Here is an 11870-nt window from a genome sequence, read left to right as displayed (position 1 = left end):
AAGGGACCAGACACTTGACTTTCACCTCAAATAGGGCACCCAATGCTTTTATTTCCCCAAGCAAATATTGCAGCATCCAATGCTCCATTAAAGCAGGGAGGGGGGGATATTTGATGAGGCCTCTCAGGAGAGTCAGGATGAGAGAAGGATTTCAATATTCAATTTAATGCTGTCAGCAGTTTAAATTTATATAAAAGTGAGTGCAATTACACTGAGGATCTTCTGGAAAAATCTCAGCCAGCTCTGGCTCCTGCCAAGGCTGGGAAGTGGCGTTTCAGTGTCCAGGTGGACAGCAGTGTCCTTTCCAAGGACATTCCCATTTGCACACTCCCCCCGTGGTTGTTGTGTTCCCCATCCCAGCTGGCCCAAGCTGGGCTCTGCCCTTTGTGGCTCCTGGGGACAGGTGAGGGCACCTTGTGGCCATTCCCCACAGCTGTCACTGCAGTTTATTGCCCCACCTGGAATTAGCCTTGATGATCTGGCAAGGCACTGAACAGACTCCAGCAAGGCTTGGGGCTCAAGATCAGCCTTTCCTTTCCTTTAGCATTCCCTGGCTGAGCTTTGCCCTGTGCTGGCCTTGGGCACTCCTGGGGAGCTCGTGGTTGTAATGGCTTGGCTGTAAAATGTGCGTGAAGAGAAAGGAGAGTGATGCAGGGTTGTGAGCTGGGATGAGAATTTAAAAGACATGGAAGAAATTCTCAATATCAGATAGGTTTTAGGGAGAAGAACTGAGAAAAGCTGAACATCAAAGTACCAGGGAAAATAGGTTTTATTCTCCTGGGTCAGAAAACATCTGTATTTATAAACTGGACCCCAAAGTTTCCTGGCACTGACCCTGAGCCAGTTCACATAAGGGAAATTCTCTGGACAAGGAGCATGGATGGGTCTCCTCACCTGTACAGAGACAGGTCTATGGAATTTCAGGAGGGTTTCCATCAGGACTGGGATCTGCCTGCTTGACTTTTGGCTTCTCCCTGTCAAAATGAGGGTTCTGTGGGAAGAAAAGATCAGTAAGATTCAGACAGAAGTACGAACTTTCTCTTTGTACTGATTTGGATCTGCCCAGATGAGCCTGATGAGGGCAGGTTCTCCTTTCCCTTCAGCATCTTGTGGCTTGTGTTCTCTCTTGTGGGGTCACATATGGGCCACTGATGGGATGATAAAAAGCCAAAGAGCTGTGTAATGGGTTGTCACAGACATCTTAGTTTCATCTGATTTATTATCCCTGCTAATTATCCCAATAAATCAGTGTTTGAATGGAGCTTGGCATTGACACTAAATGTGAAGGACTGGAACTACTGTCGGGGAGCTAACAGGGAAGATCCAACTGTAGATGTCAGGGAATGAATCAGACTTGACAAAATGCAAACAAAATTGGGAGATACAAAAGCAATATGAAATACTCTGAGAGGCTGGAGCCTCCCTATGTGTTTATACTTCATAGTCATCACTCTGCCAAGAGCATCTTCACCATCAACATCTGCAGGTGATTCCTGTGGGTGAAGACCAAAGGATTCACACTGCTGGCCCAGTGTTTTCTTATATTCTATGAAATTTGCTGTAATAAAAACAACATGGAAATCACACAGAGAAAAGGAAGCAAAGGCAGCACTGAAGCTCCTGAGCTGCAGACTGGGGTAAGCAGGTTGCAGGTGCAGGTTACTGTGCTGAAATCTTGCTGTTCTTCAGAAATAGTGCCAAAACCTTCTCAGACTGAATGCATGCGAGCTTTCCTTCCCCACATTTCCAAACAAATAGTAATCTAACGACTGGGAGAAGAAAACTGCATCACCTGAGTACATCCAGCAAGCTACTGCCACAAAACCATTTTGGTGACAGCCTGAGCAGGCCCCTGCAGGCAGCAGCAAACAAGAGAAAATGTGAAGCAGCCTCTGCTCTAACAGCAGCCAGGTTTACACTGCTGCTGGCCTTGCTGGCTCACTCCAGCTCTCACGCTCCACCCTTCGGGGTGTTTCTTTTCCTTTTTTTTTTTTTTTTTTTTTCCCAGCTTTTGCAATCTGACAGAGGCGGGTGAAAGCAAGTTGAAGGAAAGGACATTGCCCTGAAAAGCAGCTGGAAAGCAGTCCTCAAACCCTGTCTGTGCTAAGCAGAGGACAGCCAGCCACGCCACTTGCTTTAGCCTAGAACCACCCCAAGCCCTGGAGGTACACTGGCACTTGAACTGATTTTCCAGGTAAGTCTTTTTCTTAATCCCCGGATCTTGGTAGCTGAGTGCTCTCTAACCAGGAAGTTAAATCTGGCTGGGGACAAAGCACAGCAGAAATGGTGTAAGGGCAGAGCAGGGAGCTCAGCTGCTCGGCGTTGTAGATACGCTGGTTTATTTACTCAGTTGTGAGCCTCAAGCAACTTGGGCATTTGTGCCATCTGCCTCATTTCAGCAATCCCCATTAAAACAGCCCTCTAAACACCCTCAAGAGATGGACAGACAGACAAACCCACACCAACATCTTCACTGTAAGTAAAAAGTTCTCCTTGCTGTGGCAGAGGGAAAGGAAGGGAGAAAAAGGGAAAAAACATCTCATTGCTGGTGATGCTGGTTTAAAATTCACACAACAAGAACTAAGCTTGTGCCAAGTTTTCAGAAATGAATAGAACTGTAGTTCTGGGAAAATCCTGGGAACAGCCAAAAGCTGAACAAAGAGAACCTCCTGACTGTGATGCTCTTAACCCCGTCGTGGATGACTCAGGCCTGCTCGGATGTTGAGACACAGTGGTGGCCATGATGCAATAGTCAGAGTTCTCTAAAGGTATCCCAAAGGTCATGTGGGGACCCAAACCATGGCCCCCTCTGCTTGTGCCAGGATATTACACCAAATGGGAATTTTTCATGTTCATTGTTTTGTTTATGTACTGACAAAATTCCCACACAATTTTGGGTACACCATTTTTCATCGGATTGGGAATACTGTCCTGTTGAACAGTTGGATATTTTTGTTTTGATTTTACTTTGGGAGTTGTATACAGAAACCTGAGAGCATTTTTGGACCTCTCAGGTCAATAATGAGAACAACATTGCTCCATACTTACAGATGTCTGAAATTTAGCAGTGCCTGGGGAGAAATAACAAAAGTACTTGGCTCCATCAAAATCCCATCAAGGGCTGGGAGGGCTCGAGCTGCTTTCCACCCCTGTGTTTGTGAAATAGCCTTGCACTGAGCCCTGTGCCATCCCAGAGGAGGGCAATGCCTTCTCCCTCACCCACAGGCAGCCACCCACCAGTGGGAAGACCACGAGCAGAAGGAGCAACTGCATCCCAAAAAATGATCTCAGAAAATGCGAGGCCTTTGAACCTTGTGGTTTAGGCCCAAACCTTGGTTTCCTCTTGTTGCTGGTGGAGGGCTGTGATTAGCAGGACTGGGGAGCTAAGCTGTGCTGCGGGGAACAGCTCACAGCAGATACAGCAAAAAACCTCCCACAGCCTTTTCTGCCTTAAAAAAGCCTTCTGCACTCCAGGTCACATCTGTTACTGCCGAGTAACACAGGGAACAGGAGACCAGCTCATGCCTGGCTGCCTAAATAATGAACAAAACCCCATGGCAGGACAGATTTGCTTCAGGTTTGGTTGCAGAAGAGGCTCTGGATCACACTGTAAGAGTGGGAGGGTTTGTTTTCTGCTTCTGCATTGCTGAGTCAAACCACGAGCAAAGCAGTTCAGATCTGGAGAGTCTCAGTTCCTATAATTTCTAGCAGGGAAACATCGCTGCTATTGCTTTCATTCCTTCCTACAGAGATTTGTAGTTTTGCTGGGCAGGAACTCTGCTGAAATGTGCTTACCACAGCTGGAGCCTCTCATCACAGCTGTAAAAGAAGCAAATAAAAATAACATTTGTACTCATCAGCAGTGTCCCATTGGCTTCTCTCAGCACTATTACTCAGCTGCCTTTGATACAGACATTAGTCAAATCCTGCTCTTCTTCCAAGCACCCCATTATAAGGGATGGGGAAGAGCCTTCCACCAGTTCTGACACAGCCTATTATTTTTTCCCACCCTTCTCTCAGAGGCAGCATGGACATCAAGGAGTATTTTGCCAGAATTTCTTACCAGGGCTCCCACAATAAGCCAGACCTGGCTACCATGTCAGATATTTTCCAGCACCACATCCAAGCTGTCCCTTTTGAAAACCTCAGCATCCACTGCGGAGAAAGCATTGAGCTGAACCTGGAAGCGACCTACAAGAAGATTGTGAGGAATAAACGTGGGGGCTGGTGCATGGAAAACAACTACCTTCTGTCTTGGGTCCTGAAAACTCTTGGCTACAACGTCACCCTTCTGGGATCAAAAGTTTATGTCCCAGAGCTGGACAGCTACCCAGATGAAATTGATCATCTGCTGCTACAAGTGGAGCTTGAGGGAAAATCCTACATTGTGGATGGGGGGTTTGGGATGGCCTACCAGCTGTGGCAGCCAATGGAGCTGATTTCAGGGAGAGATCAGCCTCAGACTCCCGGGGTCTTTCGTTTTCAGGAGGAGAGTGGGACCTGGTACCTTGAGAAGGTGAAAAGGAAGCAGTTGGTTCTCAACCAAAGCACCTCGACTTCCCAAAATGTGGAAAATGAAGCCTGCCGTCGGATTTATCTCTTTACCCTTCAGCCACGAGACATTGAGGAGTTCAGGGGCTGCAATGCCCACCTGCAGACAGCTCCTGACTCGCTCTTTGTGACCAAGTCCATCTGCAGCCTGCAGACTGCCGACGGCATCCGGGCACTGGTGGGGTGGAAACTCACTGAGATAAAGTACAATTATAGGGACAATACGGATCTTGTGGAAATCAGAACCATTGCAGATGAAGAAATAGAGAAAACACTGAAGGAGAAATTCAATATAACACTAGACAAGAAATTTGTACCTGTCAATACGAGCAGGTTGTCTCTGTTCTAACTCACTGCCTGAATTACAGTTCAATTCAGTGGCATTACAGGCAATTCTTCCCTCTCTTTCTGACAAGCATCCAAAGGTTAATCTTTCTCCTTCCACCTACACCAGTGTAAGGCAGAACATACTAGCATGGATCTGAAAAATAAATGGATTTTCACAACTATTCCTGCATTTCTTTTTAGGTTGGGTACAAATAATTTCTGCCTAGCTCAATCAAATCATTGCCCTTCTGTTTGTGCTTAGTGGGAAGCAGACTCAGCCCATTCCCTACTCCTTTCGTCTCTTAAAAGCTTTTCTAAATGCACCCAGTGTAGCTGGGCAGAATGATGGAGCTGTATATCTTTGTCTTTATTACCTGGTGCTTCCACCTGGGGAAAATCATACCTGCCTCTTAAATGAATACTATATTATTTTGGGAATATAATAGCCAAAAAACCACAAAGACATCCTGTGCTGAGTTTCTCCAGTTAAGCCACAAGCCTGTTCTTTTTGCTCTCACACCCACAACACCCTCTCACGTGGCAGTCAGGCCATCTCACACCTGTGCAAACTCACCATGTGAGTGCTTGAGGACAGGTTGTTTACGATTTAGAACTGATGATAAGAAATGTGTTGTTTCAGACTTTGCACAGCTCCTGGTCTCTCAGTGACATAACCAAAGTGCAGCATTTCTCTGAACTGAAAGCATCTCCTGAGCATTTTGTTTGCTTGCACTCAGCAGCACTGCTGGGAATACATGTTCCTCTCAGCAGACTCTATTCTGGGTGTCATTGCACCTTAATTATTATGGCTGAACCCAAACACATGCACAGAATGATTTTTCTGAAACATATCTGTTCTAGTCAGGATGTGTTTGCAATGATATTAATTATACTGATATAAGGAGAAACTATGAATCTTAATCACATACCTAACGGCTAAGATTTCTAGTAGGAGAAATTGCTCAAATGTGACCATTTTGCCCTTTGAGAAGATGCTTGATGTTCCTTTATGTACAAATCTTGGAAGCATTACAACTATGCACTTATAATTAAGCAAATTATATTAGTGAATTACAATTAAATAAAAAATCAAGCACTGTGAACTAGAATTATTCAGATGTTTTTTTTTCCCCTAAATTACAGGATGTATTCCCAAAGTAAAAAAAAAAAAAAAGTTATTAATCACTGAAATTGTCCTGATTATTTGTATGTGCTAATATTTTCCAGCTAAGTCTTTTAAAAACACAATAACTCACTGAACCTTTTTCACTTGCTATGCAGCACGTGCAGCTTTCTAGAACTAGCAGTTTAAATTTAATAAAAGCTGCTATTCTGCATGTTCAAAATGTATTTCTTAGAGACACAGCAAGCTCCTGACACGCCTGTCTTCCCAGAGTCGAATTCACTTACATGTGCTTGGCTGCAGGGGTGCAATAGTTCTTTATAGCACATGAGGCCCTCCCATCCTATGAGAAAATGAAATGTGGTTGTAAAAGAAAGAGAGGCTTCTTATGGTGCAGACCAGCAGCTTGCAATACAAATGCTCAGAAGAAATTGTCCCAGGATCTGGCTTGTTTATGAGATGTGTTTTTCTGTGGCTCCCAAATTAGTGTGAGAGCTGAAGGAGCTAAAGTCAGTGGGACAGCAGGGACAAAGCATTGGCATGCAGGTGAAAATCCAGGCAGGTCTTGCAAAGCTGTGGGGCAGGAGAAGATCCACACACAGCTGAGAATCTCCATCCTTTGTGGGAACATAGGAAACATCTAAAAAGGGCTGTGCCCACTCCTCTCTCCCTGTGTCAGGGTGTTTCCTGCCCTTTGTGGGGTTCCATAGGCTGAGGGGAATGAGTCCAGAGCTGTAAAATCAGACCTTTAAGATTAGAATAGGGTGTTATGTCCACTGCCCCTGAGATGCTGCGTGTGGAGGGCAGGAACAGGGAAAGCCGCTTTTCCTTCTGCTGACTTATTTTCTGGAGCATGTGCCCAGGTGCTGCCCCTGCACAGCCCAGCTCAGTGCTCCTGCTCACCTACAGAGGCTCAGTGTACTGCTGACCAATGCAATGAAACTTGCTGTTGGAAGGAAAAAAAAAAGGGAAAAAAATAAAGAGATTTTCATTTCAGATTGCACTAGTTCATTTTTTCCTTATCGCTAACTTGGGAGGCAAATACTTAAAGGCACAGCAGGTTCAGGGAGCTCAGAGTTCTCTTGAGAGTTCATCTTTCCTTTTGAAGGACAGGGCTTCTCTTTGAACCCAGGGGAATTTAGACACAAGCTATGTGCCTTGGCAGATCTGACCTTGCTGCTTTGCAGGGGCTGGTGTCAGCCACGAGGAATAGCTCAGTGTGGTGTGATTAGTTCAACAGCTGCCAACCCCACCAATAAATCAGTGCCTTCCTGCCCTGGATTACATTCTGTCTATCATAAGTCACTTCCTACAGGGATCCAGACCACATCAGTGTCAACAAAGTAAAATCTGCATCATTTTTTCACGACTGCTTTGCTGCTTTAGCATGGGAGCACCCACCAAGGTGCCCCAGACACTGAAGCCCCTGGCTGACCTGCAGGGTTGAGGCTGGGTCTATAGGTTATAACCACTTAGAAAAGTTGCTAATGATACCCATGCTTTTCACTCCTGCAGGGTTTCAGCTGTCATTCTGTGATGTGGAAGGTTAAAATCTCCTCAATATTATAAGCAGGTTGGGGACTGGATCATTTTCAGGCCTTCCATGCAGCACCTAACACAACAAATTGCATGACAGGATGTGACAAATTTCCACACATATGCCAATACAAATAAACCAATAAAACCATCAGAATTTAAACTGCTATAAAAGAAGAAACTCTTTCCCCTCTTTGGCTGCTCTGCTGGAGGATAAGGCTGTCCCTGCCAGGCAGTAAAGGCAGCCTGGACCTTTAAGAGCAGCAGTTGCCAGTGCAGCTCTTCCTGGGAACTTTGGAACAGCCCAGGGTGGAAGCCTGAGCTGACTGCCTGCGAGGTAAGCACTGCATGCCTGATCTTTAACTTCATCCTGCAGCTTTGGGTCAGCCCCTTTGGGAAAGCCCACCCCTGTGAGTCTGTATACCCTGTGCACAGCACTGCAGGTGTTTTAGCAAAGCATAAACTACAGGAACCACAGGGCTGGTGGTGAGAGAGCATTGCAAGGGCATTTTCCAAGCACAACATCGAGTGTTTGAGAGTTAAAGTAACCCTTTATGCTGAGCCAGAGTGTATGAAAAATGCAGCTATTGACTCACAGTGTAACTCAGAATCAAACAAACAGTGTAGACATGTGCAAGAGGATTCAGCCTTGGAAATCCCTCATGATTTTTAGCAGAGAACTGATCCTAATATTCAGCCTAATTACAAAAGGACCCAGCGATCCCGGGGGACACGTGCAGACAGGCAGAACTAACATCTGAATCTCACTACCCACGGAGCCACAGGAACGCTGAGCAAAGCTCAGCTGCTGCAGGGGCAGAAGCAAACAAGGCTGAGAGCCGGACTGGGGCTCGGGATATTTGGCAACTCAGTTTTGGAATGCAAAGTGTCCCCGGGGAGAGAGCTTGCTCACTGCTGCAGCCTCATTGCTTGCACAGAGGGAACGGCTGTGCCAAGGAAAAATCTGCCTCCAGGACAGCGAGGGAGTAAACGCTGATTTATGTGGATGCTCCCTAATGTCAATGATGTTGTAGTGCAGCTTTATTATACTTAAACCTCTTTAAGTATTCATTGAGATCAGAGCACATTCTGTCAGCCACCGCAAGGCTGTCTCTGAAGCAGACTTTAAATTGATGGGGCCAGAGAAGGGGCAGCTGGGGAAACTGAGGCATGGGCAGGGAATTTCCCAAAAGGTTTTCCCATTTATTTTCCCGAGGCCTCATTGCCAGTGCCCCATGGGGGTTCTCCATGGCTGGATGAGGGGAGCTGGTTTTATCCTGTGACTTCCCCATGTCATGGGGACACCCAGACCCGGGTGCAAAATTGTTGAAAGTGGGAATAGAAATAAAAAATGAGGAAGAGGACCACAGGATGAGCCTTGCCAGTGAACACATGTGCTGTGTGTTGGTAAGGAAATGGCTTTCTACAACTGTTTCCAAGGAGATCCTGCCAGAGATGAGTGCCCTTGTCCTAAAAAAGAGATGGAAAAAAATCATGAAATGCAGTATCAAAGAGACATTACTGTTTTTTCATGTAGACTCTTTGGGTCCTTTTGAAGTGAAAATGTTTATTTCTTATTCCCTTATTGGGATAATTCTCTATTCTATCACATTTTCCTGTGGGTCTGCATTAGTCTGAATGTTGGTACTAGTACAGATCAGGAGCAACACAACCAAGTCATGTGAGTTGTGCTGCTGGCATCAAGACTGGGGTTAAAGTCGAGAGATTAGGCCATTGGATCTGCTCATCTCCTGGGGTGGGGATACTTCCACCTATGGACTTGAGGTGGGATTTTCACAAGCTTCTGCCATGGACATGGGGTCAAACACCTGGGGGAAAACAGTTGGACTAAAACTGAGAATATTTAGTGGAAGGTAAGTTTGTCCCATCTCATCCACATCAAAAGGTTTCTGGAAAATCCTCCCAGGGAACATTCAAGCAGTTGAAGGAAGCAAGAAATCCTCAGACTTTTTGGAAATTAACACAGGCCTTAAGAGATTGTGAATTGCTCTGAACAACAAATATCCTTGCATGGAAAAAAGCCAAATTAAATCTAAACTAAAGGCAAAATAAATCCTTGCAGAGAGAAGATGAGACACTGAATTAGAAGTCTTACAGGGAGCCTTTTTTTATCTTGGCCACACAACCAGTGCCAATGACAGTGTCTTTCTGCTAATGAAAGGGGATCAGAGATACAAAGACACAAAATATTTCCAATAATTTGATCTGAAACTAAAGCCTTTAGTTTGTAAAAGATGGTCAAAGAAACCAAAAGATTATGAATATGCCTTGTATGTACTTTTAGATCAATTCCTTTTATCCTTAGGTTAGAAAACTTAAAGTCCCTTCCTTTCACAGCCAAAGCCCTGTCTAAACTCCCCAGGGAAATTTAAGAGATTAAGAAAACAACCATCTACTTCACATGGAAACCTGTCTGAAATGGTGGCACACTGAGATGTTAATCCCAGTTAACTGAATCCATGAATGCAAAACCTTCCAGTTAAATTACCTGTGGGATAAAGAAAGAATTGCTTACCTGGTATGGTAAAAGAAACAGTAAGATCCTACTGTGACTTTTATGCTGGCATGGTGTGGCAGCTTTTCTGCAAACATGTTATTTCTTGATTTTCAAAAACTTTTGTCATGTGGGATCCTCCTCTGTGGCCAGATTCTGTAATGGCATGTGCTGTATCTTCCCATGGGAAAAACATCCACCTGGTTTGAAGGCAGCCCCTGAGAGAGGGAAAGCATTATTGCCACCTGTTCCTGTCCTCTTCTCTTTTTACAGAAATACTTAAAATTCTTTAAGATCCTCAATAAAATGGCCCAGACTACATTTGCAGGCTGGTTAACTTGTGCTACAGAAACAGGAGTGAACCCCTTGACAGCTGCACAGCAGTAACTGGCTACTTTTCTGCTCACACAGGCAAAATGAACATTCAGGAGTATTTTGGAAGAATATCTTACAACAATCCCCATAAGGATACAGACTTGCAGACCCTGACAGCCATCTTCCAGCATCACATCCAGACCATTCCTTTTGAGAACCTCAGCATGCATTGTGGGGAGGCCATCAAACTGGATTTGCAATCTACTTACAATAAGATTGTGAGAAAGAAACGTGGTGGATGGTGCCTGGAAATCAACCACCTCCTCTTCTGGGCCTTGCAAGAATTAGGGTATGATGTCTGTATTCTTGGTGCAAACAGCTATGAGCCAGCAGAGAAGGGATACACTGCTGAGATAAACCATATCCTGCTGAAGGTGGTGATCAAGGGAGATTCCTACATAGTAGATGCTGGGTTTGGTGGTGCCTACCAGATGTGGCAGCCACTGATGCTGATTTCTGGGAAGGACCAACCCCAGGTCCCTGGCATTTTCCACTTCATGGAAGACAACGGCATCTGGTACTTTGAGAAAGTCAAAAGGAAGCATTATATTCCTGAGCACAGTAAGAGTGACTTCCCTGATACTCCAGAACTGGGGAACATCCGAAAAATATACAGATTTACTCTTGAGCCACGGCATATAGATGATTTCCAGGAGCTAAATGCCTACCTCCAAGTGTCTCCAGATAACATCCTTCGGAAGAAGTCAATCTGCACTCTCCAAACCACCAATGGGTTCCTTGCCTTGGTTGGATGGACCTTCAGTGAGATGAAATACAACTACACAGAGGACACGGACCTGGTGAACATCACAACCCTTACAGATGAAGAGGTTGAGAAGACACTGAAAGATAAATTCAATATAGTACTGGAGAACAAACTAGTACCAGTAAATGTTCGTGGCTTGCCACCTAATTTAGTGGATAAGATCTAACTGTAACACTGTGCTAGATAGATCTTTAAATAGCCAGGAGAAAAATTCTAAAATTAACATTAATTACAATAATTGCATTTTTAACTCGAGCTAGTCATCAAGCTTGGTAAATTCTAGTACATTGCTAATTAACTGCATATATCAATTGCATATTTTTTATTAAACCTCTCCTTCTTTAGAAACCAAGACATCTTACTAGCTCAGTTCGGCTCATATGGAAATTGCTTTTTGACTACTTAACTTTTTGTTCACCTTCTCAAGAACTCATTTTATTGCAGATATATTTTGTGGTAAATGAGGCCAAAATGATGCAGAAGGAGAGGTTGTGTTACCATTTTACATGAAAGACCTCTAACCTTTTTTGGCATTATTTCCCATCTTCTCAGCAACTTTTACAAATTATTCACTTCCTTAACAGTCTTAAAGCTGAGCTGAATTTGACTTTTAAAGACTTTGTAGTAAAAAGAAAGGTTAAGACTTTCTCAAAACAAGCCACCATTAGGTGCTGAGT

General features: G+C 44.6%; 2 protein-coding genes across 3 annotated transcripts; both read left to right on the top strand.

Annotated features, from left to right (window-relative positions):
- Window positions 1–2023: 2023 nt before the first annotated feature.
- LOC107209900 (arylamine N-acetyltransferase, liver isozyme-like) lies at window positions 2024–11661 on the top strand. Of its 2 annotated transcripts, none has more exons than XM_015640089.3 (2): window positions 2024–2194; window positions 10464–11661. In XM_015640089.3, the coding sequence occupies exon 2, from the start codon at window positions 10469–10471 to the stop codon at window positions 11357–11359; it is 891 nt and encodes a 296-aa protein (XP_015495575.1). In that variant the 5' UTR covers window positions 2024–2194; window positions 10464–10468; the 3' UTR covers window positions 11360–11661. The 2 variants fall into 2 exon arrangements, with proteins under 2 accessions (XP_015495575.1, XP_015495576.1); XM_015640090.3 differs by lacking the exon at window positions 2024–2194 and adding an exon at window positions 7202–7874.
- On the top strand, window positions 2052–5987 carry LOC107209902 (arylamine N-acetyltransferase, pineal gland isozyme NAT-3-like). The gene is made up of 2 exons (XM_015640093.2): window positions 2052–2194; window positions 4021–5987. Exon 2 carries the CDS (start codon window positions 4028–4030, stop codon window positions 4898–4900), a length of 873 nt encoding a protein of 290 aa, XP_015495579.1. The 5' UTR covers window positions 2052–2194; window positions 4021–4027; the 3' UTR covers window positions 4901–5987.
- Window positions 11662–11870: the final 209 nt, after the last annotated feature.

Source organism: Parus major, chromosome 11 (assembly GCF_001522545.3).
Source record: "Parus major isolate Abel chromosome 11, Parus_major1.1, whole genome shotgun sequence".
Taxonomy (NCBI): Eukaryota; Metazoa; Chordata; class Aves; order Passeriformes; family Paridae; genus Parus; species Parus major.
The sequence above is the reverse complement of the archived record's forward strand: the minus strand, read 5'-3'. Positions and strand labels throughout refer to the sequence as shown.

Coding starts and splice junctions, on each gene's coding strand:
- LOC107209902 (XM_015640093.2), top strand. CDS start 4,028: ATGGACATCAAGGAGTATTTTGCCAGAATTTCTTACCAGGGCTCCCAC.
- LOC107209900 (XM_015640089.3), top strand. CDS start 10,469: ATGAACATTCAGGAGTATTTTGGAAGAATATCTTACAACAATCCCCAT.